The 27,677-nt window shown below is 39.3% G+C and overlaps 1 protein-coding gene across 1 annotated transcript in view; it reads right to left on the bottom strand.

Annotated features, from left to right (window-relative positions):
- PSME4 (proteasome activator subunit 4) overlaps nucleotides 1-27,677 on the bottom strand; it is a 230,265-nt gene that overhangs the window by 117,907 nt on the left and 84,681 nt on the right. Inside the window, exons 13-20 of the mRNA XM_045009566.1 lie at nucleotides 27,251-27,315; nucleotides 27,008-27,158; nucleotides 23,252-23,350; nucleotides 22,703-22,772; nucleotides 22,047-22,114; nucleotides 21,216-21,431; nucleotides 18,069-18,226; nucleotides 16,536-16,631 (exon numbers count right to left, since the gene is read on the bottom strand). Coding sequence (XP_044865501.1) covers nucleotides 16,536-16,631; nucleotides 18,069-18,226; nucleotides 21,216-21,431; nucleotides 22,047-22,114; nucleotides 22,703-22,772; nucleotides 23,252-23,350; nucleotides 27,008-27,158; nucleotides 27,251-27,315 — 923 coding nt within the window. The remainder of the gene's footprint in view (nucleotides 1-16,535; nucleotides 16,632-18,068; nucleotides 18,227-21,215; nucleotides 21,432-22,046; nucleotides 22,115-22,702; nucleotides 22,773-23,251; nucleotides 23,351-27,007; nucleotides 27,159-27,250; nucleotides 27,316-27,677) is intronic.

Here is a 27,677-nt window from a genome sequence, read left to right as displayed (position 1 = left end):
AGCAAGCTCTTTGAGATGATCCTATAGGAGTTTTAGGAGGAGGAGGTATAGACAGATCAAGAGAAAGCATAATAATCTCCCCTGCTCTCCATTTTTCCAATGAAAATGACAGAGACCTCAGAACAGGCAAAACAAGTCTGTTTCTCAAGATCTTCTGTTTCTCAGGCCTGGTCTACACTTTGAGTTTATTTCAAATTTAGCAGCATTAAACTGAATTATCCCTGCACCCATCCACACAACGAAGCCCTTTATTTCGATATAAAGGGCTCTTAATATCGATATCTGTACTCCACCCCGACGAGGGGAGTAGCGCTGAAATCAGTATTGCCATTTCGAATTAGGGTTAGTGTGGCCGCAATCTGACGGTATTGGCCTCCGGTAGCTATCCCACAGTGCACCATTGTGACCGCTCTGGACAGCGATCTGAACACTGGCCAGGTAGACAGGAAAAGCCCCGCAAACTTTTGAATTTCATTTCCTGTTTGCCCAGTGTGGAGCGCTGATCAGCACAGGTGACCATGCAGTCCCAGAATCAAAAAAGAGCTCCAGCATGGACCGTACAGGAGATACTGAATCTGATCTCTGTATAGGGAGATGAATCTGTTCTATCAGAACTCTGTTCCAATAGACGAAATGCCAAAACATTTGAAAAAAATCTCCAAGGCTATGATGGACAGAGGCCACAACAGGGACTCAACACAGTGCTGTGTGAAACTTAAGGAGCTGAGACAAGCGTACCAGAAAGCCAAAGAATGAAATGGACACTCACAGAGGGAGGGGCAACTGACGACTGTAGCTATCCCACAGTTCCCGCACTCTCTGAAAACCATTTGAATTCTTGGCTGAGCTCCCAAAGCCTGAAGGGTCAAAAACATTGTCGCGGATGGTTCAGGGTATATGTCGTCGCCCGCCTCCTCCCCCCACCCCACCCTCCGTGAAAGCAAAAGGAAAAAAATCCTCTCTCACCTTTTTTCAATGTCACTGTATGTCTATTGGATGCTGCTGGCAGACGCGGTGCTGCAGCGCTACACAGCAGCATCCCCTTCCCTTCCCTTGCAGACGGCAGATGGTACAGTAGGACTGATAGCCGTCATCGTTGTCCTGTGAGTGCTCCTGGCTGGCTTCAGTGAGGTCGGCCGGGGGCGCCTGGGCAAAACTGGGAATGACTCCCAGGTCATTTTCTTCTTTAAGCTTTGTCTAATGGAGATTCGCTCCTGCCTGGAATATCATAGAAGCTGGAGGCTGGCCTCCCCTTCCCCCTTTGATCTCTGCTTGCAGAGGCAATAAAGTCAGTGTTGTTATTCATGCATTCTTTATTACTTCATCACACAAATGGGGGGATAACTGCCACGGTAGCCCAGGAGGAGTGGGGGAAGAGGGAAGCAACGTGTGGTGTTGTTGCAGGAGCACCCCCTAGAATGGCATGCAGCTCATCATTTCTGTGGGATGTCTGGGGCTCTGACCCAAAGCGGCCATTTGTCTCTCTGGTTCTTTAGTAGGCTTGCCTGATATTCTAGGCAGGACTGACTCTCCATTAGACAAAACTTAAAGAAGGGAATGACCAGGGCAGTCATTCCCATTTTTGTTCATGCGCCCCCGACCGACCTCACCGAGGCCGGCCAGGAGCACCCATGACAGCAGCAGATGGTACAGTGTGACTGGTAACCGTCACTGTCAACTTGCAAGGCAGCAGACGGTACAGTAGGGCTGGTAACCGTCTCTGCTAACTTGCAAAGGCAAAGGGATGCTGCTGTGTAGCGCTGCAGTACCGCATCTGTTAGCAACATCCAGTAGACAAACGGTGACAGTGAAAAAAGGCTGAATGGTTGCGTGCTATGGCGTCTGCCCAGACAATCCAGGGAAAAGGGTACGAAATGATTGTCTGCCGTTGCTTTCACAGAGGGAGGATTGACTGACGACATTTACCCATAACCACCCGCGACAAATTTTTGGCCCCATCATGCATTGTGATCTCAACACAGAACTCCAATGGGTGGGGGAGACTGCGGGAACTATAGGATAGCTACCCACAGTGCAACGCTCCAGAAGTCGACGCTAGCCTTGGTACATGTACACACACCGCCGAATTAATGTGCTTAGTGTGGCCGCATGCACTCGACTTTATACAATCTTTTTCCAAATATCGGTTTCTGTACAAATCGGAATAATCCCGTAGTGTAGACATACCCTCATTTAGATCCGAGGAAAGTTCAGACATCAAATGGTGCACATAAAGCACCAAAGTAAAAATCCTCTTCAGATCAGAAGATGGACCAGAACTGGAGCAGGGGTTGAGGCTGGAGCCAAAGACTTAGATGGCAAAGGATCTGGTAAAATACTCAAATCCTTGAAACTGAAACTGGAACCAGACTTGATTTTTGGAGCCATAGAGGCCCTGTCAGAACTGGATGGTTCTGACATGTGGAATCCAACTCTGCTAACAGCGGCCATCTTTTCCCAGTATTCTTCTTTGGAACTGACACAGTCAGAGCCAACAGCATAGCTCTCAATTCTGTCACAGGTGACCTTCCCATCTCCATTAATGGTACCTTTCAAAGACCTGACTGCTTGAGAAGCAGAACCCCGGAGCTGGACTTGATGAAGGTTCCAACTGGAACCTTTAAACTGCTCTACCTTGCTGGAAGAACTCAAAGGAACTGAAAATGGCCTCTTAGACATTGGATCCGACGAATGCCTGGATCCAGAGGTTTTAGCCTCAAGTACCTCCTTAAGGAGAAGAACCTGCAAACTGTTCTACCACTCCTTGCAAGTTCTGGGCATGAAAGTCCAGCAGATGGAACACCCTAAAGGAGGGTGGCCCTTTCCCAAGCACTTGAGGCATGTAATGAGGTTCTCCAACACCAGGAAGACAACAGGGCATAAAGCACATCTCTTGAATCCCCAGCTTCTTCTTTTGATTTGGTTCCACCATAATCTGGAACTGAGCTACTAACTTAATTATCTATACTTATCACTAAACTACAAACTATGTTAAACAATTAACAAAACACAAAGAATGGATTTATTTGGTATTGGTCCAGTTTTGAGCAGGGAGTTGGACTACATGACCTCCTGAGGTTCCTTCCAATCCTAATCTTCTATGATTCCATGAGTGGGAAAAGAACAGATCTGAATGGACCAGAGAGGTTCACTTCCATCTTTGGCACATGGTCAGAAGAATGTTAGGCAGTAGAGGGCTCTGTACCCCTTTACATAGCTTTCCCTCAATGTTCAAAGACACTGAGCGGAGAGATAGCAGAGGGCATGAAAGTGCTCTAACTGGATACTGCTTGGAGAAGGTTCTACTGTTAGGCACCACTAGGCAATGTAAGACCCCACAAGTGGGAATATGCATAGACACTCGAAGAAAGAAGATTTCTGGTTTCAGCTAGACTAACAGTGTCCCCAAACAAAAGACAATCTGCTCTCTGACAGGTAAGAAAGTAGTACCCAATAACTTGAATCAGTTAAAAAAAACCAAAAAAACCACAGATGTTAGGCTATTAGCTTTCTTTATTACAGTACGTTGGGGATAACGTCAACTACTAAGTTAGCTCAATTACAAGGAAAAATATTTCTAAGATATAAAGAAATCTAGTATTAAAATTAATACTTTAGCTGTTTCTCCAGCCACCAATGGACAAGATAAGTCCATAAGTAGCAATTCTACTCAACGCAGTAAAAAGGATTAAACTATGATTATATAGGCACAGGAGTTTTTCCTGAACTGGATTTATTTCTTCCATTCCACTGATTTCAGGCAGAAGTCCACCAGCAGAAGAATGCATCATTTTCTGCAAACAAGCCATGTTCTGCAGCAACATCTCTAAATTATGAAGCAAGGGAAACGGACATTTTACGCCTCTCAAGTCTGTATACTTCACACTTCAGGATCTGGACACCATTAATATAATCTTAGCTCAAACAGTATAAAATAATCAAGGACTAGATTGGAATACCCTTACTCACACAGTATTATCTTACTGTACAAGCAGTCCCAATGACCTCAGTAAGCCTACTCATGGTGTAAGGTTCTATATTCAAAACAAAGAAAGTTATCATTCTTGTCTTTATTAATACATAGCACTAAAGCTCAGCTACTGAGTCAGCAGCTTTGTTTTAACTATTGAAAAGCAAGCTTTTCTAGTATATACACTATCAGGGGCACATGGCATTTTTGTTATATTTACAGCTGATGCTGAAAAGCAAGATCCCCTCAGACACACTTAAATAATTTTAAAAAAAAGATAATACTTCCTTTTATATACAAAGCAAGTCACACCACACAACAAAGCTAAATGTTATCTCATGTGTTGTACTCCATTTCATTCCATACTAACTGCATCCAATACACAGGGATTAGCTAAAAGAACCTACACTTTGTGTAGGCTGAAAACATGTAAATCCAAATTAACTGAAGCCATCATGAGTAATTTGTTAGTTTATTCTCCACACTACCAACCCTGAAATCTCCTTTATAAATAGTAAATGTAAGGGTTTTTTCCCCTAGTTTGAAAACATTTCACTATGTGCCTTGCCCAATCCTCTATAGATGTTCTATGCCTATCACAGTCCAGTCATCAGATGCAGCTTCAAAAACAAATGCCAGTTGGCTTCACTCCATTCCACCAATTGAATGGAAATTTTTCCTAAATGCAAATAAGTATCTTGCCATGTTTAGGATTAGGTCATGGGCCAAACCAATTATTTTTATGTTTAACATACTTGAGTCAAAGTCAAAGAAAACAATTGGAAAGTGAAACAAGGAGAAAACAGGGTTACTCACCGTGGAGTAGTAACTGTTGCCTTTTCTGTGTGCAGCTCCCCCAGCAGAGCTGGGTAGTTTCCTGGAGATGCCAAGAGAGGTTAGCTAGCCCTGCCCCTCATTGTATGACATCACAACCTTACACATACAAAAGAACTGGTCCTCTCTCATCCCTGACCTTCAGAATGTCTTGAGTGAAAAAGATACTAAAGAAGCTCGTACAACAGTTGTGTCAAAGAGGGAGGAGCGATACATGTCCTAATCAAGCTGTATTTCAAAAGGAAAAATGAGGTCTCAGTGAGTAACCCTGTTTTTTGCTTTCCCAAAAGAGCTGCTACTCTTACTAAGTACCATAGTAGTACTTAGGCTGTGGAAATGGGAAGCTAGGGAGGAACACAACTGAACAGCAGTGAAAGATGTCTTGACCCTTTAACACTTGAGAGCATGATAAGTAGACTGTACTGGAAAATTCTGATTTATAGCACCATGAGCTTACATAAAAAAGGAAATTAAGTTATTTATAACCCCTAACAATGTTACAAAGACCCCATGAGCACAATAAGAGATTTAGTATGTAGAACTGTTATGTTCACAAATACTGTGTGTGAGGATAACCATCACACAAAATGTTATATTTCTGCAACCAGGGTATAAACCACAAACCACTGAAGATTTTGACTAACTATTCAGGACCCTAACTCACCAGCACTACAGAGATACTAAATCCCTCAGGATTTTTCACTCAGCCACAATACTCCTGTGCTAGATGGAGTGAAAGCTGCCCAGAACACCACCTTCCATTTTCTATCTGGCCTGGAGTAGAACTCACAAGTCACCCCAGTCCATCAAAGTCAGATCAGTAACTATTTTTTTTCCGCTTACATTAAAAGACTAAGAAATATGAATAAAAAGAGCATTTCTGAAACACTAACTTTACCAGATACAAAGAACATTTCAGAGGGAGAAAGTAGCAGACGCTTGTTTAGGCCAATGATTCATAAAATCCACTACTCTGCCTCTAACATTGGCCTATATCTGGCACTTCAGACGAAAGAATGGAAAATCCCTCCCTCCTGCAAAAAAGTATGTTTCAGACAAAGGAGAAAGAAAGATGCCTTCCTGTACCCATAGCAATCTGCTTACAGCCTGAAGCCACTTACTTGCATCTCAGCTAGTGTAACTTCCATAAATGGTGGCCATTAATTTATCTACCTCTTTTTTAAACACAGAAACAGTATTCAACTGACCTCCTGCAGTCACGCATTCTACCTGGCAAATACGATGTGCATTAAGCAGCAGTTAATTTCCTTTTATTTATTTGAAAAAATTACTGACAGGTAAATATAAAACACCATCTGCTCATGTATGAGACAGATTGTGCAGTTAAAATGGAGTACCCAGTATTTTGTTTTTACTTAGGAAGGGATTTCAAACATGCCTAAGTGATTTAAATCAGGGGAAAGTCAATGGGACCCGTGCTCCTAAGTCATGGAAGGTGCCTTTCAAAATTCCATTCTTAAAACTATAAGCAAAGGAATTACCTAGTTTTAGAAAAGCAAGTTTAGGAAAGTGAGATTATTATAGGACCGAAACCATTAAAGCCTGAGACCACTAACTAGGTGAGGTACCCTCTTCAGGCCCTTCACACCAGCAGATAATCAACTCACAAATCAACTGATGCTCCAAGCTACATGTTGGCATCGGTGGCCTTTTTTTTTTTTAAACCAACCCTGTAGTTGAAAGACAGGTGCTACTACAGTCATTAAAGGATAACCAGGGATAAAATAAGACAAAAACTGATAAATAATCAGGCATGAAAAAAAGGCCATGGATTCTGAGCCTATGAAATCAGACGAACACTTAATACACCTGATTATTACTCCTGGGTGTTAAGAGTATAGTTTGAAGTCACTAGGGTGCTTCTATTAACTTGACATTGAGAAAAATAAAATCAGAAACAGAACTAGACAAAAAACTCACAGCAAATTAAGATAACTGAAAATGGGTCATAACAGTTTTCTCACAGAAAACATTTCAAAACACACAACTCATTTCTAGAAAGAAATGACTTGCAATAACTATAAAAACAGTGTTTTAAGAAACATCTTTTAAACAAGCTAGGATGTTGGTATAATAGAGAGTTTCACCCATCAACAAGCAAAAAGGAATTATGCGTTAATAGGGTCCACAGTAACTCATTCTCATAGGACAGCTACTGGGGAAGAGTACTCCTGAAGTCAGGGAACCAAGAATAGGAATCAATCCTAAACACTTGCAATGCGAGAGGAAAGTCTTTTATCTGTCTAGCCAAATAAAATATTAGTTTAAAAAACAAGACAAGTGAATTTATTAAGCCCTAAACCAATTTTTCTTTGTAAAAAAGGTTAAGCAGAACTGCTTACAAGTGTTATTTTAAAGAGGTCAGTCCTCTAGATAACTACTATTTTTGCACAACAAAGAATTAAAAGTTCATAGTAAGAAAAATTTCTCACATGTAAAACCTGGCAATTGTATATGAAAATAAAGGGTAATTATAACAGGCAATTCTGACCTTATTGCAAATGGCTGCTCCTTCTGTTACAGAGCCTATGACATTTTTATCTGGATGGATGATTTATAATTTTTATAATTAGTTTTCCATTTTTTACCTTTATTTAATTTAAAAATTTACTTCCTTACACAATTAGAACTCCTCTTTTTTGTAACACTGATAGAAATATGACTGATTGAATTATATTAATGAAATTTAAGAAAGCATGGCTCAAATTAATTAGCAATACAATAAAAACATAAGAACAGACATTTTGGGTCAGATGGATAGTCCATCTAGCTCAGTATCCTGCCTTCCGACCGTAGCCAATGCCAGATGCTTCAGAAGGAATGAACAGAACATGTAATCATCAAGTGATCCGTACCCAATAGAAAAGGTAATTGGAATGTAGAAAAGAAGTGTATTTGCTTAATGTAGACCCGGAACAAAGGGAACATTTGTGAAAACAACAGAGATACTAATGTAGATTAAGGATCGAAGATCTCTTCACAAGATTGTAAAATTGTATTAGTAAACAGGCACAATATGAAAAGTGTGTCAACCACAAGGTAAATACCTATAATAGACACCTAATGTACCATAAAGAGATGTTAAAAGAATACCATAACCTAGGAGTGTCCACCAGGCAAACAAGTAATTATTTCTGGTATGTTCGCAAGAGTCACACTTGAGGGTCGACATTAAATCTTAGTCAAAGTTGTTGGAGAAATTAAATGGCAATTTCTGTTGAAATAAAACAGATCTTCAGGCTTGCTTTGAGACAACTTTTGTTTGTCTCCAAACACGCTGAACCCCTAAAATCACCAGGTACCATAGGTCCTCATTAGAAGATATCTGGTAAGCAGTAAATCAATCAATATAAGGTTCTTGGTGAAGTCTTCAACTTTTCTGAGTTAGGTACCATCAGCCTAAGTGCCCCTTTTCTCATTTTTGCAGCGTAAAAGCCAATAGACCAAAGACAGATTTCTAACAGTAATACTATAATCTAACTGACAGGCTTTCCTTTTGTACCTACCTAAAGTTCAGATACTACCTACAGTTCTGAACATAGAGCTATGGGTTAAATTTTATGAAATATTCAAGTTCAAATAGGTATAAAGTTTAATTGCAGTTAATGTTATTGTTTTAAAGTTGTTTAGTATTAGTAAGATGTTACGGTGCGTATACATGCTCATAAGTACAGAAGAAACATGTTTTAATAATTGAGTATTAAATATTAACCAAGTTGTTTATTGTATCAATCTTGGTTAATGCAGAAGTGTTTGATTTGAAATGGAAGAGACTATTTTAGTGTTTGGAATTGGAATGTTGATTTGATAATGAACTCTGGAAGTTGTTTTGTGTAGAACAAAATTGGGGATAAAGTTTCCGATACTTGAGGCTGGAATAAACTCACTTTGTATTAAAGTTAGCTATAAGTAAATGAAAAATAAACTTTAAGCTTCACGATCAAAGGAACTTAAGAGTATTGTACATATACACACACAACAGATTACAAACATTGACAGAAAACAGAATTAGATGATTTAGAATAATTCTGTTGGCACTGTGTTTTCAATTAATAACAAGAATCATGAAATTATAACAAGGATTAAAGAATCAGCTGAAAGATAAAAGCAGCCTCACTTGAAGATCAGATCCTGAGCAAAGAGCAGTGTTAGTCCAGATCCAGGCAGCAGCTACCCACTTCCTATAAAAGCAGTCCTGAAACGTAACCTTCCTCTCACCAAGAGAAGAATATTTTTAACCAAGTGGTACTAGTCCCAAATCCTAACCAAAACTACCTTCAGAAAGAGAGACTTTCCTGAAGATTGAAGACACCAACACGCAAGCAAGCAAGACTACCTTATCCTACCTAAGCAAAGCAATATTTGTCACTCAAATTCCATAGGTAAGCCCTGTACACCAAGGGAGGGCAGGATTTTGGCTCAAGAAAACAGAAGGTGCTACTTTTCTAAATGGTTAGAAAAATTGGAATTAAAACCTTTGTTCCATAAACCAGGCCATTGTGCTGATAAGATCTACATTCTAGAGGGAACAGACTTAATAACCCAAGCAACTTCCATAGTTCCAGATAAGAAAAGAAAAGTTGTACTAAATACAAGAAAGAAAAAATTGTATTTAATAGCGTTAAGATCAGAAAATGTTTACTAGGACGTGGTTTCTACTTAAAATATAGGTTGATATAACTACGGTACTCGGGGAGGTGGATTTTTCCAACCTAATCACCAGTGTAGATACAGCTGAGTTGAAAGAAGAATGCTTCCGTTAACCTATCTACCCTCGCTCAGGGAGGTGGTTTTCCTACAGTGATGGAAAAAATCCTTCCTTTGTGTAGACTGAGTCTGCACCAGGGGGTTATGCCAGCATAGGTACGGTGCCATAGCTATGATTATATAGTCTCCATAGTGTAGACATGGTCTAGGACAGAAATATAACTGAGTCAGAGGTTCTGAGAATTAAGTTTTTCTATGCATTATTTAATTGCTGTTTTTATAAACACTGTATTTCATCGCAGAACCTGCTCATCTTTTGGTGTTTTTTAAAACCAAGTTGGCTACCACTGAGCTCTTAAAGTTAGGTTGGTTAATTGCTTAGAATAACATTAATATAAAGTCCATATTCATTTTGCTGTATGTTACATACATTTAAATTGTGATTTGCAGCATTATATGTATTGTGACAAAGTTCCTCCTCTACCTTGGTGGGTCCTGCGCTTATTGGCAGATTTTGCTCACCTTAGTGATCTTCCCCACAGTCTGGATCAACTCCTCCTGTGTCTGATCAGGAGTTGGGAGGTTTGGGGGGAACCCGGGCCCGCCCTCTACTCCGGGTTCCAGCCCAGGGCCCTGTGGATTGCAGCTGTCTACAGCGTCTCTTGTAACAGCTGCATGACAGCTACAACTCCCTGGGCTACTTCCCCATGGCCTCCTCCAAACACCTTCTTTATCCTCACCACAGGACCTTCCTCCTGGTGTCTGATAACGCTTGTACTCCTTAGTCCTCCAACAACACACCCTCTCACTCTCAGCTCCTTGTGCCTCTTGCTCCCAGCTCCTCACAGGCACTTCCTCTCCTCTGGCTCCTCTCCGCCTGGCTGGAGTCAGCTCCTTTTTAAACCCAGGTGCCCTGATTAGACTGCCTTGATTGGCTGCAGGTGATCTAATCAGCCTGTCTGCCTTAATTGGTTCTAGCAGGTTCCTGATTACTCTAGTGCAGCCCCTGCTCTGGTCACTCAGGGAACAGAAAACTACTCATCCAGTGATCAGTATATTTGCCCTCTACCAGACTCCTGTACCCCACTGGCCTGGGTCTGTCACAGTATGGTGATAGGTTATATTGCTTTTTTCTTGTTAAATTGTTTTGGAATGCCAATGAGATATTAGCTTCATTGATCATTAATGCCTTTTTGTTTTAATACACTAATATAATTTAATATTAATATTTTTACTTTTGAAACATGTTAGGTTACACACTATGCAATTAATATGGTGTAACCTAAGAGTTATTGGTATCCATTTGGTCTTGTATTGTAATCAATTTTGACTACTGTGTTTAGTTTTAGAAAGTTTAAGTGATTTTATGAGTTACTATACTGAACTTTCTTCAGTTTACTACTATGTTTGTGATACTGATTTTCAATCACGGTGTTAAATTTCGCTTGTAACATTTGATTGTCAATTGTTTAAATGAATGTTTTTAATCAATTTTTCCATTTCTTTACAGAGTTTTTATATTTTTATAACTCAATTATTTACCTTCTATACTGTGTAAATCATTTGCATATCTGTTACCATTTAGTTAATTTTAGAGGGATCTTTTTTTCCTAAATAATAAGCCTTATTTCAAAGTCACATTTCTGTGTTTATCTGGTTGGGATCCTCTAATCCAATGTGGGACCATCTCTTTCTGGGAGAGTCACAAATTAATGATCAGATAGCTCCATCTGCTGATTTTCTTTTCCCGGAACTAGTCCTAAGAGTAAGATGGTTAATACTTTTATTTAATCATTTATTGCTTCTCCCAATTGCCAACCTTGATAATTTTTGGTAATTTTAATTTTAAAACTACCCGGTACTCAATATTTTGAAAACCGCCACTTTAACCTCCACATTACACTTGGTTTTTTGTACCAGTATAGCTACATCAACTTAGTTGCCTTGATGCTGAACTGGTGCAAACTTCTAATGTAGACAAAGTGTGCCAGAAAAAGAGTGGCTTGCAATAGTACATTACCCTGTTTCAAACCCTAGTAAGGTGCAAAATGCCAAATCACTTTTTACACCAGTGTAGCACTGCTTCACTATAGGTCCGCACCAGATCAGCTTTACTGGCACAGAGCATCTCCAGTGTAGACAAGCTCTTGGAAGCATTGCAGACAATATTTTTATTCTCTCTGTAAAATGCCATGCACAACTACAGATCTATACTAAATATTAGGCAGGCCAGTACAGAAGCTTAAGTTTAGGATGATGGCCATGCATGTGCTCACCTTAATATATACATTTTGTGTTGAAGGACTTCTGAACACTGTGATATTACAATAAGGAATCCACTAAGCCAGTTTGTGTATTTAAAAGCATCTTTGCAAAAACTTACACCAAATTTTTCAGATACAAGTGTTGCAAACAGTCACTGAAGTTTGTATGAAGATACATATGTGGCCTGATCTTCAAAGCTGGTGAAAGGAGCTGAGAGTGCTTAGCACTGCTGGGGAAAAAATAAAAGATCAGGCCACTTCTTTTGGTCCCTCTATCTTGACACATCCAAGTTCAAAACCTGACAATTACTTATAGCTTCAGTGACTACAGGCTTTCCAGCATATTCTAAACAATGTGATCAATAACGTTATTTCAAAAAGAAAAACAATAATGAACTCAATGCAATTATGACTGAACTTTTCACTGTTCTTGGCAGTTAGCCTAACATTAAGAGTCTTCCTGCACCCAATCTAGATGCAGAATTGCAAAGAGAACATGGGCCAGAAGAGACAGCATCAATACAATCTAGTGTGCAGAGCTGTATGTTGCCTCAGCTATTCAGATCATTCTCCTCCCTAAAGGAACCAGACCCTACAGATGTTACATCTCCAAATTCTGTTGTCTGGTTTTTGTTTTGGGTTCCTTTTTGGTAGGCCCTCTTATTCACATAAAATATCCTAGTATATAAAAATGCATATGATGTAAAAAAAAAAAAGACATAGAAATGAAAGCTTATTATTATTTATTAACTTTATGTGCATTCTGGTATACTGAAATACTCTTCATGTCTTTCTTCTGGGAACAGATAAATGTATTTTGACATGAAACTAAAACTAAAATGATTCCTGTATTTCTATCAGTCTTCGTCCTTCCCCAGAAACCTGGATCACATTTAGGATACTAGTGCACAGCATCAATCTCTCAGCTTTTATTAGTTAAAGTGAAGGGGAGAATTATATGGGCTATTTAGATAAAGGAAGGGCTGATTTTGGAGGGCAGACTTCAAGAGCTCTAAGTTAAGCCTTGAAAAGAGATGATTGAGAATTGTCTTAATCATGGTTTTAATAAGACTCAATGGGATCATACAAGGATCTAGGGATAAAATCTGTTCACATGACAAGGCAAAGGTGTCACCTGAGGTCAACTAAAGGAAAAAAGACTTAGATGAAATGTCAAAAGCAGTCTCTTCATAAGGGTCATCAATATGTGAAATAGGCTGCCAAAAGAGAGAGATAGCATGAAGGAATTTGAGACTTGACAGACATACAGAATAAACTAGTTACATTTACTAAGTTGTAAAATTCAGACACTGTGATGCAGAGACATCTGGGATATCTGATTTCTTAGGCCACCAAGTGTTTATATATGAACATTTTAAAAACTTATATATTAGTTAACAATGCACACTTGTTAAACCAGAACAGGAAAAGGCAAAGCTTCCAAAAATATTGCAATAAACAGTAATTTAAAATTTCACTGGTAGACAGGTAATAATTGGAGATATACCAATCTCCTAGAACTGGAAGGGACCTCGAAAGGTCATCGAGTCCAGCCCCCTGCCTTCACTAGCAGGACCAATTTTTGTCCCAGATCCCTAAGTGGCTTCCTCAAGGATTGAACTCACAACCCTGGGTTTAGCAGGCCAATGCTCAAACCACTGAGCTATCCCTCCTGCCCTCATCTGATTTGAAAGAGGCAAAAAAGCAAATATCTGATAAGAAGAAAATCTCCCAGCAGGGACTTACAGTTATTGCCTGTGACAGAATGCATTAACAGGCGAGCCTGTGCTCTGATCATTCTGACACAAATTAGCTTCCCCTCAGAGGGCTGACTGGGGCATCAAAATGTACTTAGTTAATCAGGATAGCAGGCTGGGTGAGCTAAAGGATTAATTAGCCCCTCACCTGAGGACTGATAAAAAGGCACAGGAAGGAAGTGTAAGGGAAAGAGCAAGGCTAGATAAGCTCAGAGTCAGAGAGCCCTCCAGGAAGGGAGACCTCTACTCCTCGTAGGCCCAGGGAGAAGCACTGAGGATACCAGGGCCATTGAACCTAATTACTGCTGCACAAAACTGTAAAGGTCTTGGTGGAGGGATCTGAAATAAACAGCATGGTGTGGATATTCAACCAATGGAGTCTGAGCAGGTTTCTGTGATGCCAGAGAGCAGGGATATAGAACCGCCCTGTTTCATTGGCCAACAGTACTAATTCCAAATCAGGAGAGACTAAACAATCAACTGCAATGTAAAGCCAAAAAACAGCCTTTGTCCATTTTCTGACCAACCAGTGTTGGCCTCAACTCACTAAAGATTCTACTGAGGATCTTACCACCTAATAAAAGAAGCTTCCACTTTGATGGTGAATCAAATTAAAGCTTCAATTCTAGAAAAAAGAGCAGGGCCTAGGTATTAGGTGGGAGGGACGGTGAACAACTGCCCAACTGAGTTTATTTTTTATATATTTATGTATCCCACAGATAAAGAAGTTCCACTCCTGTGTCTATTTGACATCTTGTGGACTAGATTATGGCTAATGCATAATAGTGGGGGAACCACTTAATAGGTCTTTCTTCCTCTTCCATGACCCTGTGCAAAAGGCAGCCTCAAATTCAGGCCTTGGCTACACTGGCGCTTTACAGCGCTGCAACTGTATCACTCAGGGGTGTGAAAAAACACACCCCTGAGTGCAGCAAGTTACAGCGCTGCAAAGCGCCAGTGTAAACACTGCCCCAGCGCTGGGAGCGCGGCTCCCAGCGCTGTAAGCTAATCCCCACGGGGAGGTGGAGTACCTGCAGCGCTGGGAGAGCTCTCTCCCAGCGCTGGCGCTGCGACCACACTCGCACTTCAAAGCACTGCCGCGGGAGCGCTGTACGGCTGCAAGTGTAGCCATACCCTTAGTACCTGCACTCCTGGCAAGTGTCTAGTACTGAAGCACCTCAAGGAGGGAGGACAGCAACAGGGTGTGGTGGGATCCATGGGACCCTGTCCTCCCACACTGGCCAATAGAATAGGACCAAGACAATTCCACACCTTCCCAAAGGGTTCTGTAGCTCCCATTCTGGCATGGACTCCCAGGTCCACCCAGAGGATTCAGGGGGTCTGGGGTCTTCGGCGGCGGGGGTCCTTCCACTCCGGGTCTTCAGGGCACTTCGGCAGCGGGTCCTGGAGCGAGTGAAGGATCCGCCGCCAAATTGCCGCCGAAAACCCGGAGCGGAAGAAGCCCTCGCCGCCGAATTGCCAACAAAGATCTGGAGCGGAAGAAGCTCCAGGTCTTCGGTAGTGGGTCCTTCACTCGCTCCGAGTGTGTTCGGCGGCACTGAAGGACCTGCTGAAAACTCTCGTGGGGGCCCGGGGCAAATTGCCCCACTTGCCCCCCCTCTGGGCAGCCCTATGGACTCCCACTCCCAGAGGCTTGCTGTTTGTGCGGAGCACCTCAGCGCTCACTTTGCAACCCAGTGCAAGGTACAGGTATAAAAGCCAGAATAGAGCCCTACGTGTTGAAAAGAGTTCTTTAGCCTCTTGTGATAACAGAAGGAACACATTTTAACTCATAGTTATATTTAAATTTCCATATTTCAACATTTTCAAAAGAGAGGAAATGATCCCAACAATAGCACAATGAACAGATTTAAAGCCTGAACTACTAACATGCAACAGGAATAAATTCCTTCCCTAGTGAGAATATATATTTTCTGAAGTCCATAGTATACAGGTGCTGGTAGCCAGGTTAAATAAATAATAATAATAGGAGATATACCAATCTCCTAGAACTGGAAGGGACCTTGAAAGGTCATTGAGTCCAGCCCCCTGCCTTCACTAGCAGGACCAATTTTTGCCCCAGATCCCTAAGTGGCCCCCTCAAGGATTGAACTCACAACCCTGGGTTTAGTAGGCCAATGCTCAAACCACTGAGCTATCCCTCGCCCCTTCTGGTCTTACACATTTGCATGGGTATTCAGTAACCTAATCGGAATGGAACTAATCTGCTCTTTTAATGTAATAAAAGACCTCAAAATTCGATTTCTGACCTTTTCTGAAGTTAACATCCCATTATAAAGACTGTGGGAAGCTCAGAGCCCTGATGCCTTTGTTCTTTCAGGTTGTCTGATAAGAATCTGAACAAGACAGGAGTATGCTGGCTTACATTGTACGTATTTTCTTTGTGATGAGGCAAGACAGAAATATTTTAAATGAAAGTCTGAATACTGAACAATGAAGTAATTTTGACAGGAGGGAAACAGCTCGTTTGATCCAGTGTGTGCGCGCTTGGGGGAGGGGAAGAGTCACAACCTGAGAGCCAGCAGATCTGCTCTCTATTCCTGACTCTACCACTGTCTCACTATATAATTTTGAGCAAGTCACTTAGCCTCTCTGAGCTTCAGTTTCCCCATATGTATAATGGTGACAATGATACAATGCTGATTACCTGCCTTCATAAAGTATATTAACATCTATGCATGAAAAGTGTACGTGTTAGATATTTAAGATGTGAAGTAATACCTAAGTATTTATATAACCACAAACCTGAAACAATGCATTTTCCTTAGTGCCATTAGATAAGTTTTTTTTCCAAAGAATTCACCGGAAAAAAAAATCTGGCTTAGAATTCACTGTGCAATAATAAAAATAAGAATAGGAATATTAAATTAAATATTTGTTTAAAAGTATAGTACTAAAAATATATTACTAATAATATTTTAATACCTTATTCATAAACTACATGTAACAGAGCTTACTTACAGGTGAGCTATCCTCTCTCCTTTTAGAGGAGGTAGAATGTTCCCCGAACCAATTAGGCAGTTGTGCACTATAGTGAGACACTGCTGTACATCATCTCTGGAAGTCAAAGAAGTCAACATTTAAGTAAAAAATTTTAATGTTAGAAAATTTTAAGCGAAGACTATTTATTTTCTTTTTATCAATTTTTTTTAATAAAGATGTTTTTTCTTGGGTAATCTTAGAAGCTTCTCCCCACTAGAGGTGCTCTGCAGGCAAGTCATTCATTTCTGATCCTCTAATTCATAATCTTAAAGACCATTTCATAAAATAGCCTTTCATGAAACATCTCCTTTCACAAAACCCTAACCCTCAACAGTTTATTTTTCTGAATTATTTATTTTGCATACCATCGTGAAATAGTGAGGGAAATCATCTGCAGCACAAGATGAAGAGTCTAATTTAATGTACAGATAATACTGATTTTTCCAAACCCCAAATATTATCTGAAAATTTTATCTGGTCCTATATTAAAAGTCTGTACTAAAACTCACATTTCTTTCTTTCTTTCTTTTTTTTGGGGGGGGGGGGGAGAGGGAGGGAAATTCACTCCACTGTGAACAGGAGTCAGTGAAAGAAAGTTTTCTTCAGTACATAAAATGTTCTATTGTGAAGGGGATCATTTTCCCAGGAAGATTTTTTAAACAGTGTTAATGTTTTGATATCTCTGTGCTACTGTAGATTTTGAAGAGCAAAATAATTTTTTCTTAACTATTGGTAATGAGTGGCCTCCTAAAATCAAAACTTAGACCGCTTCCATCATATAGGGGACCTGTGTATTACACTGAAAATTTACATTAGTTACAAAGTTAGTCCTCTGTCCTTTTATTAAAAAGGCTTGTGATGAGTCTGAGTGGGGGTGGACACATGGGGACTAGGGGTGCAAGGAAACATGGGAACAGAGGCAGATGTAGCTGACTGAATGGAAGAGGCTAAGGGTCAGCCTGGATCTGCATGGGGGAAGCTCCCTAACAATCCCTCTCCCTCCCCAAACCTGTTCCATTCTTCTCCCACCCATACCTAACAACCCTCCAGGTTTACTCCCAGGCTCCTTCCCTCTCCCTCAGCTCCTCCATCACCCAACTCCCCCAAGCCTTTGCACTGCTTCTGAGGGGTGTGGGAAATATGGTTCTGTATTGTAGTTTAAATGAATTACTCAAAGTCCTGTCTTAATATGCCTAGTAAGGAATCTATTTGTCAAACAACTTCCCTGAATCTGTTTTGTTGTCTGTACTGTTACAGACATGCTTGCTGACCGGTATTTTGAAATAAATTACCAAAATAATTGAAACTGGTGTGATTACTTGTGTTATTTTGACCAATAAAATATGCAGAATTTTAAAATATTGTGTGCGGAATTTTTAATATTTTGGTGCAGAATTTCCCCAGAAGTAGCCTATGTAATAGATGCTAGCCTATGAACATAAGAAATGCAACGTGAAGCTACTAATATATATGGCTAGAGTCACCTAGTGTATCCCACATGATACTACTGACCTGGACATTTCTTGTTTTCCATTTGTATAGTGCTCTAGCTTGGTGAGCTCCGGCTGAAGAAAAGAATCCAGTAAGTAATAGGCAAAGGTTATTTCCTTAGACGAAGGAACATGCCATTGGATATTCAGGTTCCACAAGTCACCTGGTTTACCCCAGTCCTATAAGAACAAAAACAAAAAGCCATTTCCCCTTAGTAAAATGTGAAACAAAGATTCATTAAAAACTTAACAGATGTGAATAACAAATTCCAAATATACGACTACCCATAAGTAAAAATAACTGCCAGTTCAAGGAGTTAAATTTATACTCAAATCTAACTGGCAATTCAAGAACAATATGAAATCTGCAACAAATATCTAGAATATAAAAGATATGCTTGCAAGGAATAACTCACTGACAATTTTGATGTTCTCACTGAAGTAGATTGTTGCCATTTGACACAATCATCCATTTACAAGTCTCAGATATACAAAATACCCCAAATGCTAACTCTGACTTTTGATCTTTCCATCAGAGGTCACCAAAAGATTAGCCTATTTTATCAGTTTTCAATCACTCACTCTTTTAAAACAATCCTGAAATTTGGTATACTGGTTCAATATAAAAAACAAATTTAAAATTTGACATTCCCATCCCAGATCATCAAAATTTAGTCTAATAATTTACAAAGCTTATTTGAATTCCCCTGTGGTGCAATAATGTTGTGTCCAGTTTGGAGAAATTAAGGTAATCTGAGGTCACCCATTCTAATTACCCAGATTTTAGCCAAGAAAGTTATCAAATGCAAATAAGTGAAGTCATGTTAACATAAAAGAAGGACACCTGCCAGCTAGTGTGACCTGAGAGATTTTGTAGGACCCAAGAGCCCCAGCCGTGGATTAGGCCCCACTGTGGTAGGCGCTGTATAAACACAGCCCCATACAACATAAAACCTAAGTTATCTACCTACAGAAGAGATGCACAACAGACAATGACAGCACAAGATTCCTCATATTCAGCTCAATATTTTTCTGGTGAAACCACTGTTAGGAACAAGAGGTTACTTCAGGCTCTATGCTCATTTATTGTCTGACCTCTTGACCAAGAGAAGACATTCTAACAAGGGTCCCAAATGCAATGTGGATATGTCCACTGGGGAATCCCATCTTATTTCACGTAGAGCAAATAGCCATCATATTATAATTACTTTTAGGTCAGAACGGGTATGTATGTTTAATAAAGAAACAAGTATTTGCTGAAATCAAGATAAAAACCCTCAAAAGGCTCAGGAATTTGATACTCAGATTTGGAGGATAGTTCTGCAGTTAAGTTTTGCATTAACACATTTTGGGATGACTCAGCAGATTAGAAGAGCTTTGTGCTGCAGCAACTCATACCTGAGATAGGAAGGGACCCGTTATTTTGTGATTTCTAGACAGAGTTCAGACATGGTACAGAATCAACGTACTTAAACACCTGTCTTTCCTTCAAATTCACAGACACCTGCTGATATCTGCTTATGAGAGCAAGAGCTCTAAATCAACTAATAGTCAGATCCTTGGCAACTCTTCGCAAACACCGTCTTCATCTCCAGTTCTTGCCTATCTTCATGGTAAGATTATATTCTTAACTAACTGCATATTACTTCTAAAGCTTTTAGTTTGGTTGACCTCAGAAACAATCAGTAAAGAGGAAAGTTAAGATTATAGGGATTGTCCATTTGTAAAAAAGAGCTTGCTGTTACTTGTCATCTTTGGAAAATATCCAAGTCTTCCGTGGATATTACTTTGTAGAATGACAAGTTAACACAGAAACATTACAAGAAGCATATGATAGATTTTTATGACAATTAGCAGTTGGAATAAAGTGTCTGTTTAGAAAGCATGTGGTTTGCATAACTAACTCTGAAATACTGGGTTTTCTCCTCAGTTTCAGGACAAGTATTCAGAATAACAGGTATATATATATTTTTTGAGGTATGCATATAATGGAAGTAACAAGTGGTAGAAAGCTACATGACCTGATTTTCATATAAATATATACAACAAAACTGCACTAGCTTTGCACCAATGAAGATGACATCCACTACCATTTCAGAGTTTTTCAAAACACAATCTGATTAAGTAAAATGTAATTTTATTGCTAAAAAAGGCTCTCTTAATAACCCAAAAACCAGCTGACAACTTGCTCATCGTTGTATATTAGTATGTCAACACAAACAAGATAAAAACCAAAGGCCAGCAAAATATTCAAGTTGCAATTTAATGTTTTGTTACTATTGCTGCATCTATTTATATTTTAACTGAATTTTAAATGTGACAGTGTAATTTCACTGTACATTATTCTGATTATATTTCTTTAAATATAGCTCCTAAAATATTTGTCTAATATTTCTCTGTTCTGATCCTTTTATAAAATGGTCTTGTTTCCCAACCACTTTCAACTGGTATAAATGATTAAACAAAGGGCAAGGCAGTGGAAAATCAGGTTTAAAAAAACCCATATGTTCATATTTACTTATTTTGCATACATTTTCCACTGTTCATGAAATCATACGTCCCATATGTGGGGAAGAGGAACCAGGAAGAGCTATAAGTCTGACTCATCAGATACGGAGGTGAGGTAATGATGCTTTGGGAGACTATATCAAATATGTTAATATTTTCTAGGTCTAGACTTTTTATTAATTATTGTTATTATTATTAAACATAAAAAGAGGGTTGGTGGAGTGTTGAGGAACCCAAAACTTTGCTGCTCAACTTTAAAGCTAACAGCAATTTGTACCACTGCATCTCATGATTGTCAGGTCTCAAGTCAGCTCATCATAAATTGCTACATTTAGGCATAATACAAAACTATGATCATCTGCTTTGCTTTACCACTATTTAAATATAGTAGTGTGAACATCAGCAATACTAAGTGTACTCCATGTCATTAAGCTATTCAACATAATATTTAGCATTAATCTTTTCAGCCACTAGCATAAGTTTATTTCAGTTAATATAGCTACTAATTTGCAATGCAGGTTTCAAAGTTTAAAGCATCTTTCAATTACACTTTCCATATTCACTGTATTGATCAATCTTGAAATAAAAACAAATAAAATAGAGTAGCATTTTTAAAAAAGGCTGTCAAATCCTCTAATCCTAAAAAAATGAAAATCCTTGCCTTGATAGGAAAGTATTCAGAAAGAGGCTTGTCAAAGCCACCTGGCACACTGCAGTATTCTGTGGGGTAGATAAGTGTAGTAGAACGAAGAAGATGGTGCAGTAGGTTACAAGACAGAATGTAACCCTGCTTACAGGTTAAATGTAGGGTTCGCTGCAGAATCTTCACAAGCTGCTCCCTGTATGGCAGCAACTTCTTTCCATCCACTCGAGTGATCTAATAAAAAGGTAGAAACATTCAGAAGTAAACATAACCAATAAAGTTCAAGAGCTGTAGCATAGGATAATCAAGCTAAACACAAGTCCACAGTACCTGGTATAAAACTCTCTCTTAAAGTAGTGCTCCATTAAATTTGTATACAAACATCAACTTCTGCTGCTACATGAAACAATATCAACTTGACTACTGCAACAGCAACTCCTGACTCTATGGCCTCCCCAAGTCCCAGTGCTGTCCAACCTCCATCATGTGCAAGATTTCTGCCTTCACCAGTGGATCTTTTCAAGTTTTATTTTAAAATATATATCTTCTCTTGCAGAGTTTCATCCCCTGTCCATTACTGATACTAGAACCAAAGACTTTAAATTTATTTCCCATATAATTAAGACATTCATTTTCTGTAATGTATATCATCTATTACCCACTCTTACTTAATTCTGCAGTCTTTAGGAAAAAGACTATATGAAATCTTACATATTAACTTTAAGTATAATAGTGCAATAGCAAAAATTAACTGCTTTTTTATCCCCAATTGCACTAAAGTTGAGCCAATGATGGAACAGACATGCAAAGAGACAACCAGAATTTAAATTTTAACATTCTTTGCAATACCTCTGACAGAAGCTGAAGGTTCCAGAGTAGCTCCTTATCTAGCTCTTCATCATGCAAGACATCATCATCTAAAGAGCAAAAGTGTTAAGCGCTACTGTTACTATATGGAAGTTAAATGTTCATATCTGAAGGTTTGCCAATTTCAAAAGTTAAACCCACTTGAGTATTACAAATCAGCTCAGCCATTCACACCCAGCGTTCTACATTTATGAATGTTTAACCAACCCCAACCTTCAAATTCATATGTAATTCCCACCCACCAGATGCCAATGCAGTCAGTGTGATCGTCAAGAAGTAAATGCATTTATTTAATACTAACTCAGGAATCAGAGAGTCAAACCTATTCTTATAAGTACTTTTATTAAACATAGCAGGCGAAAAGTTTGTTAATATTTATCTCTTGAAATGACTTTTGGAAACCATGTTTCTTTAGAATTTGTTTACAAACAGAATCTTTCTACACATATCCTAATAAAAGCACTCTCTTCCCACTTATTCTTTCCTTGTCTGTCAGATGATTTTAATTTATAAAAGAAAACAGAATATTCTCCAAAGAATAGATGCTGATTTTAAAATTCCAATTCTAAGTTTTAGATCAGCAATACTCCATCCTGTATGAGGCTAGTGGAATACAATTTGAAATCTTCTGAACTTACTGATGGTAAGATGAGTTACAACACTGCAGCAATGGGGCACAAAGAGCTTCAGAGATTCCTCAGGGCAGCACTGAAAACATTGTCACAAATAATCAATTTAAACAAGGAGATCTTATGGTGATAAACATGAAGCATAATCAGCATAATCTCACAACATTATTTACAACAGAAAAGTAAAGAAATAAAAACAGAACCTTACTCAGCTCTGGCTGTTATACAACCTAAAACTTTTTGATGGTTGGAGTTTGATTCCATACTTTTAATTCTCAGCAAGCACAATGGCATATTTAAAGTGTAATACAATCTGCATCTCAAACTTGCAGTCCTATGGATTTTAAAATTATACTCACATATTATTTAACCTGTTACATTTTCATCCCATTACAACTATCAGATTTTAAGCAGGATAATTACAGATAGATTGTAAGACAAACCTAAATTTCCAATCACATTTAAAGTTTTCCACAAAAGTAATGCAGGTTCAATAAGTAGTAATAGTCTTATATGTAAATTAAACTCTCAATGAAATAAAAGTGCTCTCCTTCTCACTTTTACTGCAGCCCGGCACATGTCAGCAACCATCCGACCAGCAACTCTTGTCTCAAATATATTTGAAACAGCAAAGTTAAAAACTTTTTCCAAGGCAACCTAAGTGGAATACAGAAGAGGAAAATAATTTATCTCATCAACCATCTTTTGAACAGAGCAATGTACTGCAAATTGTCAGACACATAGATAAACAAACTCTTGAGCAATAGTCAACATGGTTTCTGTAAAGGGAAATCGTGTCTTACTAATCTATTAGAATTCTTTGAAGGGGTCAAACAAACATGTGGACAAGGGAGATCCGGTGGACATAGTGTACTTGGATTTCCAGAAAACCTTTGACAAGGTCCCTCACCAAAGGCTCTTACGTAAATTAAGCTGTCATGGGATAAAAGGGAAGGTCCTTTCATGGATTGAGAACTGGTTAAAGGACAGGGAACAAAGGGTAGGAATTAATGGTAAATTCTCAGAATGGAGAGGGGTAACTAGTGGTGTTCCCCAAGGGTCAGTCCTAGGACCAATCCTATTCAATTTATTCATAAATGATCTGGAGAAAGGGGTAAACAGTGAGGTGGCCAAGTTTGCAGATGATACTAAACTACTCAAGATAGTTAAGACCAAAGCAGATTGTGAAGAACTTCAAAAAGATCTCACAAAACTAAGTGATTGGGTAACAAAATGGCAAATGAAATTTAATGTGGATAAATGTAAAGTAATGCACATTGGAAAAAATAATCCCAACTATACATGGGGGCTAACTTAGCTATAACGAGTCAGGAAAAAGATCTTGGCGTCATCGTGGATAGTTCTCTGAAGATGTCCACGCAGTGTGCAGAGGCGGTCAAAAAAGCAAATAGGATGTTAGGAATCATTAAAAAGGGGATAGAGAATAAGACTGAGAATATATTATTGCCCTTATATAAATCCATGGTACGCCCACATCTCGAATACTGTGTACAGATGTGGTCTCCTCACCTCAAAAAAGATATTCTAGCACTAGAAAAGGTTCAGAAAAGGGCAACTAAAATGATTAGGGGTTTAGAGAGGGTCCCATACGAGGAAAGATTAAAGAGGCTAGGACTCTTCAGCTTGGAAAAGAGAAGACTAAGGGGGGACATGATAGAGGTATATAAAATCATGAGTGATGTTGAGAAAGTGGATAAGGAAAAGTTATTTACTTATTCCCATAATACAAGAACTAGAGGTCACCAAATGAAATTAATAGGCAGCAGGTTTAAAACAAATAAAAGGAAGTTCTTCTTCAAGCAGCGCACAGTCAACTTGTGGAACTCCTTACCTGAGGAGGTTGTGAAGGCTAGGACTATAACAATGTTTAAAAGGGGACTGGATAAATTCATGGTGGCTAAGTCCATAAATGGCTATTAGCCAGAATGGGTAAGAATGGTGTCCCTAGCCTCTGTTCGTCAGAGGATGGAGATGTATGGCAGGAGAGAGATCACTTGATCATTGCCTGTTAGATTCACTCCCTCTGGGGCACCTGGCATTGGCCACTGTCAGTAGACAGATACTGGGCTAGATGGACCTTTGGTCTGACCCGGTACGGCCTCTCTTATGTTCTTATGTTCTTATATTGCAATACTGCACATATGAATGGAGTTGATGCATGTGTGCAGCAAATCGTGTCCTCATCGTTATTCTGTAAAATGTTACTGTCAAAAGTACATGTCAAATAAAAGCAGAAGAAACATGGACTCGGAAAGTCAGAAATAGATATTCTGCAGAATCATTTTAAATACTCAGAATGCTTGAAAGTTTAATATGGAGAGGCCACCCATTCAATTCGCTTTAGTTATAGATGTTGTGTAGTGTCTGGGGGGGGAAGGGGGTGCTAAGTGTTTTTTTGTTTGTTTGGTTGGTTTGTTTTTTTACTGACAGAGAAAATCCTGCATGGTTCCTTGCTGGTATGGCATGGCTGGCTTGTTACAGGAAGCTTCTGCAGTCTACATGAAGTTCAGTGCGTTGGAAGATAAGGATGCTACAATATGGCAATATGTTTGGGGCAAAGAGCTTCACAGTCTGAGAACATTTTCCCACAAGTAACTTTTACTTTGTTACAACATGAGAAGAAAACAAAAGCTCACGGCAAAGAAATTTTGCAGCAACAGCTACAACTTAAAAAATAAAGGGTGGGCATCAACACTGAAAATGCTTCATATACAGGAAACTCTTATATTTTGCACGGCAATATTTTTAAGCGGTTGATTTTTTGTAAGGTTGTATTTTCTCATTAATAAAGTCAGGGGTCCGACGACACTGGGGGTAGGGAAAAAACACCACCACACATAAGTAGTGCCCCAGATGATACCATATTGGGATACTGCCCTCAATATGGGCAGATATACTCCTTGGGGGGTCCCACATGGGAATGAAGGCAGCTAGAGGAAATCAAAGACCTACTGCTGGTTAGCAGGGGAAGTCAATATCCAGTTCAGATTTGGAATCCTTCCGAAAAGACACAGTGAGGACAAAAAGAAGAGCCTTTCATCAAGTAAGCCATAGAACTCTTCAGAAAAGTTTCTCACTCCCTGGTAGGTTCTCACCTACCTCCCTCTCCCTCCTCACAACGGAGTGGCCAAAAACACACATTTTCCTGCCACCATATTAGGTGAAAGGAGCCAGTTCCTAGCAATGGTGCTGGGCCAATTCTGGAGCAGCTGCTTTCCCCACCTCCACTTTGGCTTTTCAGAAGGTTTGCAAACTGGAGGTTCAGTTCCCATCCCCATATACAAGCTTCTTTACTTTTCCTCACATCCTATAAGCTGGACCCATAGAACGGGGGAGGGATAGCTCAGTGGTTTGAGCACTGGCCTGCTAAACCCAGGGTTGAGAGCTCAATCCTTGAGGGGGCCATTTAGGGATCTGGGGCAAAAATCTGTCTGGGGATTGGCCCTGCTTTGAGCAGGGGGTTGGACTAGATGATCTCCTGAGGTCCCTTCCAACCCTGATATTCTAAGGGGAAGAGCCTCAAACATTTTGTTAAGTGACATTTAAAAGAAAAGAGCTTAATTCTGTCACCCATCTGCAGGACAAGTTAGATAAAATGCAGTGCAGCTTGCAGGTGACTAGTCACTATCCAAATTATGAAACAATTAACCCATTCAATTGGAAGATATACAGATTAATACTTTATAACAGCAACAACACTTAGAAGGTTTATATTAAACCAAAAGAAGCCATACACACCACTATATTTCATGAATGGTTGATGAAGCAGATTAATTTTTGTATGTTAAGTGTCCAAACGTACATGAACTGTTATTTAAATATCATAAGGCCAGAGTTTTTACTATAAGATTCAGGGAAGGATTTGCTTATAACACTGGTGGGCAGAGAAGCCACAGTAATAGCAATTTCAAACCTCTGAGGAGAGAAGGCGGTATCTGGGACTTCAGCAGTCACCACTAGCAGATGAAGGGGGAACCTTGCTAAACCAAATTGACCTCTACTATTGTTTTCTTATCTATTAGTAAGAGTATTAAGTGTAGAGCATACACTTTAGAGTAAGTTTTAGCTAAGAGTTTTGTACTGAGCAAATCACTGTAGTATCTGACAAAGCAGACACCATGAAGCATTTAGCTGTTCTTTTCCAGGTTTTCAACAGAAGTCCAAATGTGCGGCCATTATCAAGAGAGGAAGACTCAGCAAATGTACAAGCACTTTGCTATCATAGACAGAACAAAACCCTCCTTGTACAAAACTGAAAACATTTTCTTTTTTCAGTACAAAAGTTCCACATACCTTAAATATCTCTTTTGAACACTGAGTGAGGATTGTACTGAAAGTGGAAGAGAGACCTAATTCCACTAAACTCTCTAGATGAGTCATCTTCTCAGTTTCAGTCTCCTCTCTAGTTTGTTCTAGTGTGCTGCTTTCTATGAGTCCAAAACATCTACACAATTGGAACAAATCAATATTTAGTAAATGAATAAAAAAGAATCTTACTTTAACTTCAGCATGAAAATCTTAAGTCTATACAGTTACCTGTCCATAAACTGCAGAACAAAATCTTCAAATTCAGCAGTAGCAGAGCACAATTCTCTCTCCACCTAGTTGTAAATAAGAAAGACGAACATTTAACTATCCTAATTAAATAAAATTTATATTCCATAAATTAATACCTTTTAAAAATACTTTCTAAGTAACGTTAGCACATGGATCAACAGACTGAAGAACTTAGCACTGCAGTCCGTTTTTATCTACCGTCCAAGTAAGGAGCCACAGTTCAATCTTCTTTATACTGTCCTACCAGCATGCCTGGTCCTGCAGTCTGGTGGTTTAACCTCTGAGGGTGAAATTAGTTCATTCTCCATGGCCATTAAATCCTTGGCCTCACTGCTATCTCCAACAAGGATGTCAATTAGTGCTAATTGTGATGGTAGATTTTCATGTTATCTGTCCACTAGGAACT

The sequence above is a fragment of the Mauremys mutica genome, chromosome 3 (assembly GCF_020497125.1).
Source record: "Mauremys mutica isolate MM-2020 ecotype Southern chromosome 3, ASM2049712v1, whole genome shotgun sequence".
Classification (NCBI taxonomy): Eukaryota; Metazoa; Chordata; order Testudines; family Geoemydidae; genus Mauremys; species Mauremys mutica.
Note: the sequence above shows the minus strand (reverse complement) of the source record. Positions and strands in the feature narration are given on the sequence as shown.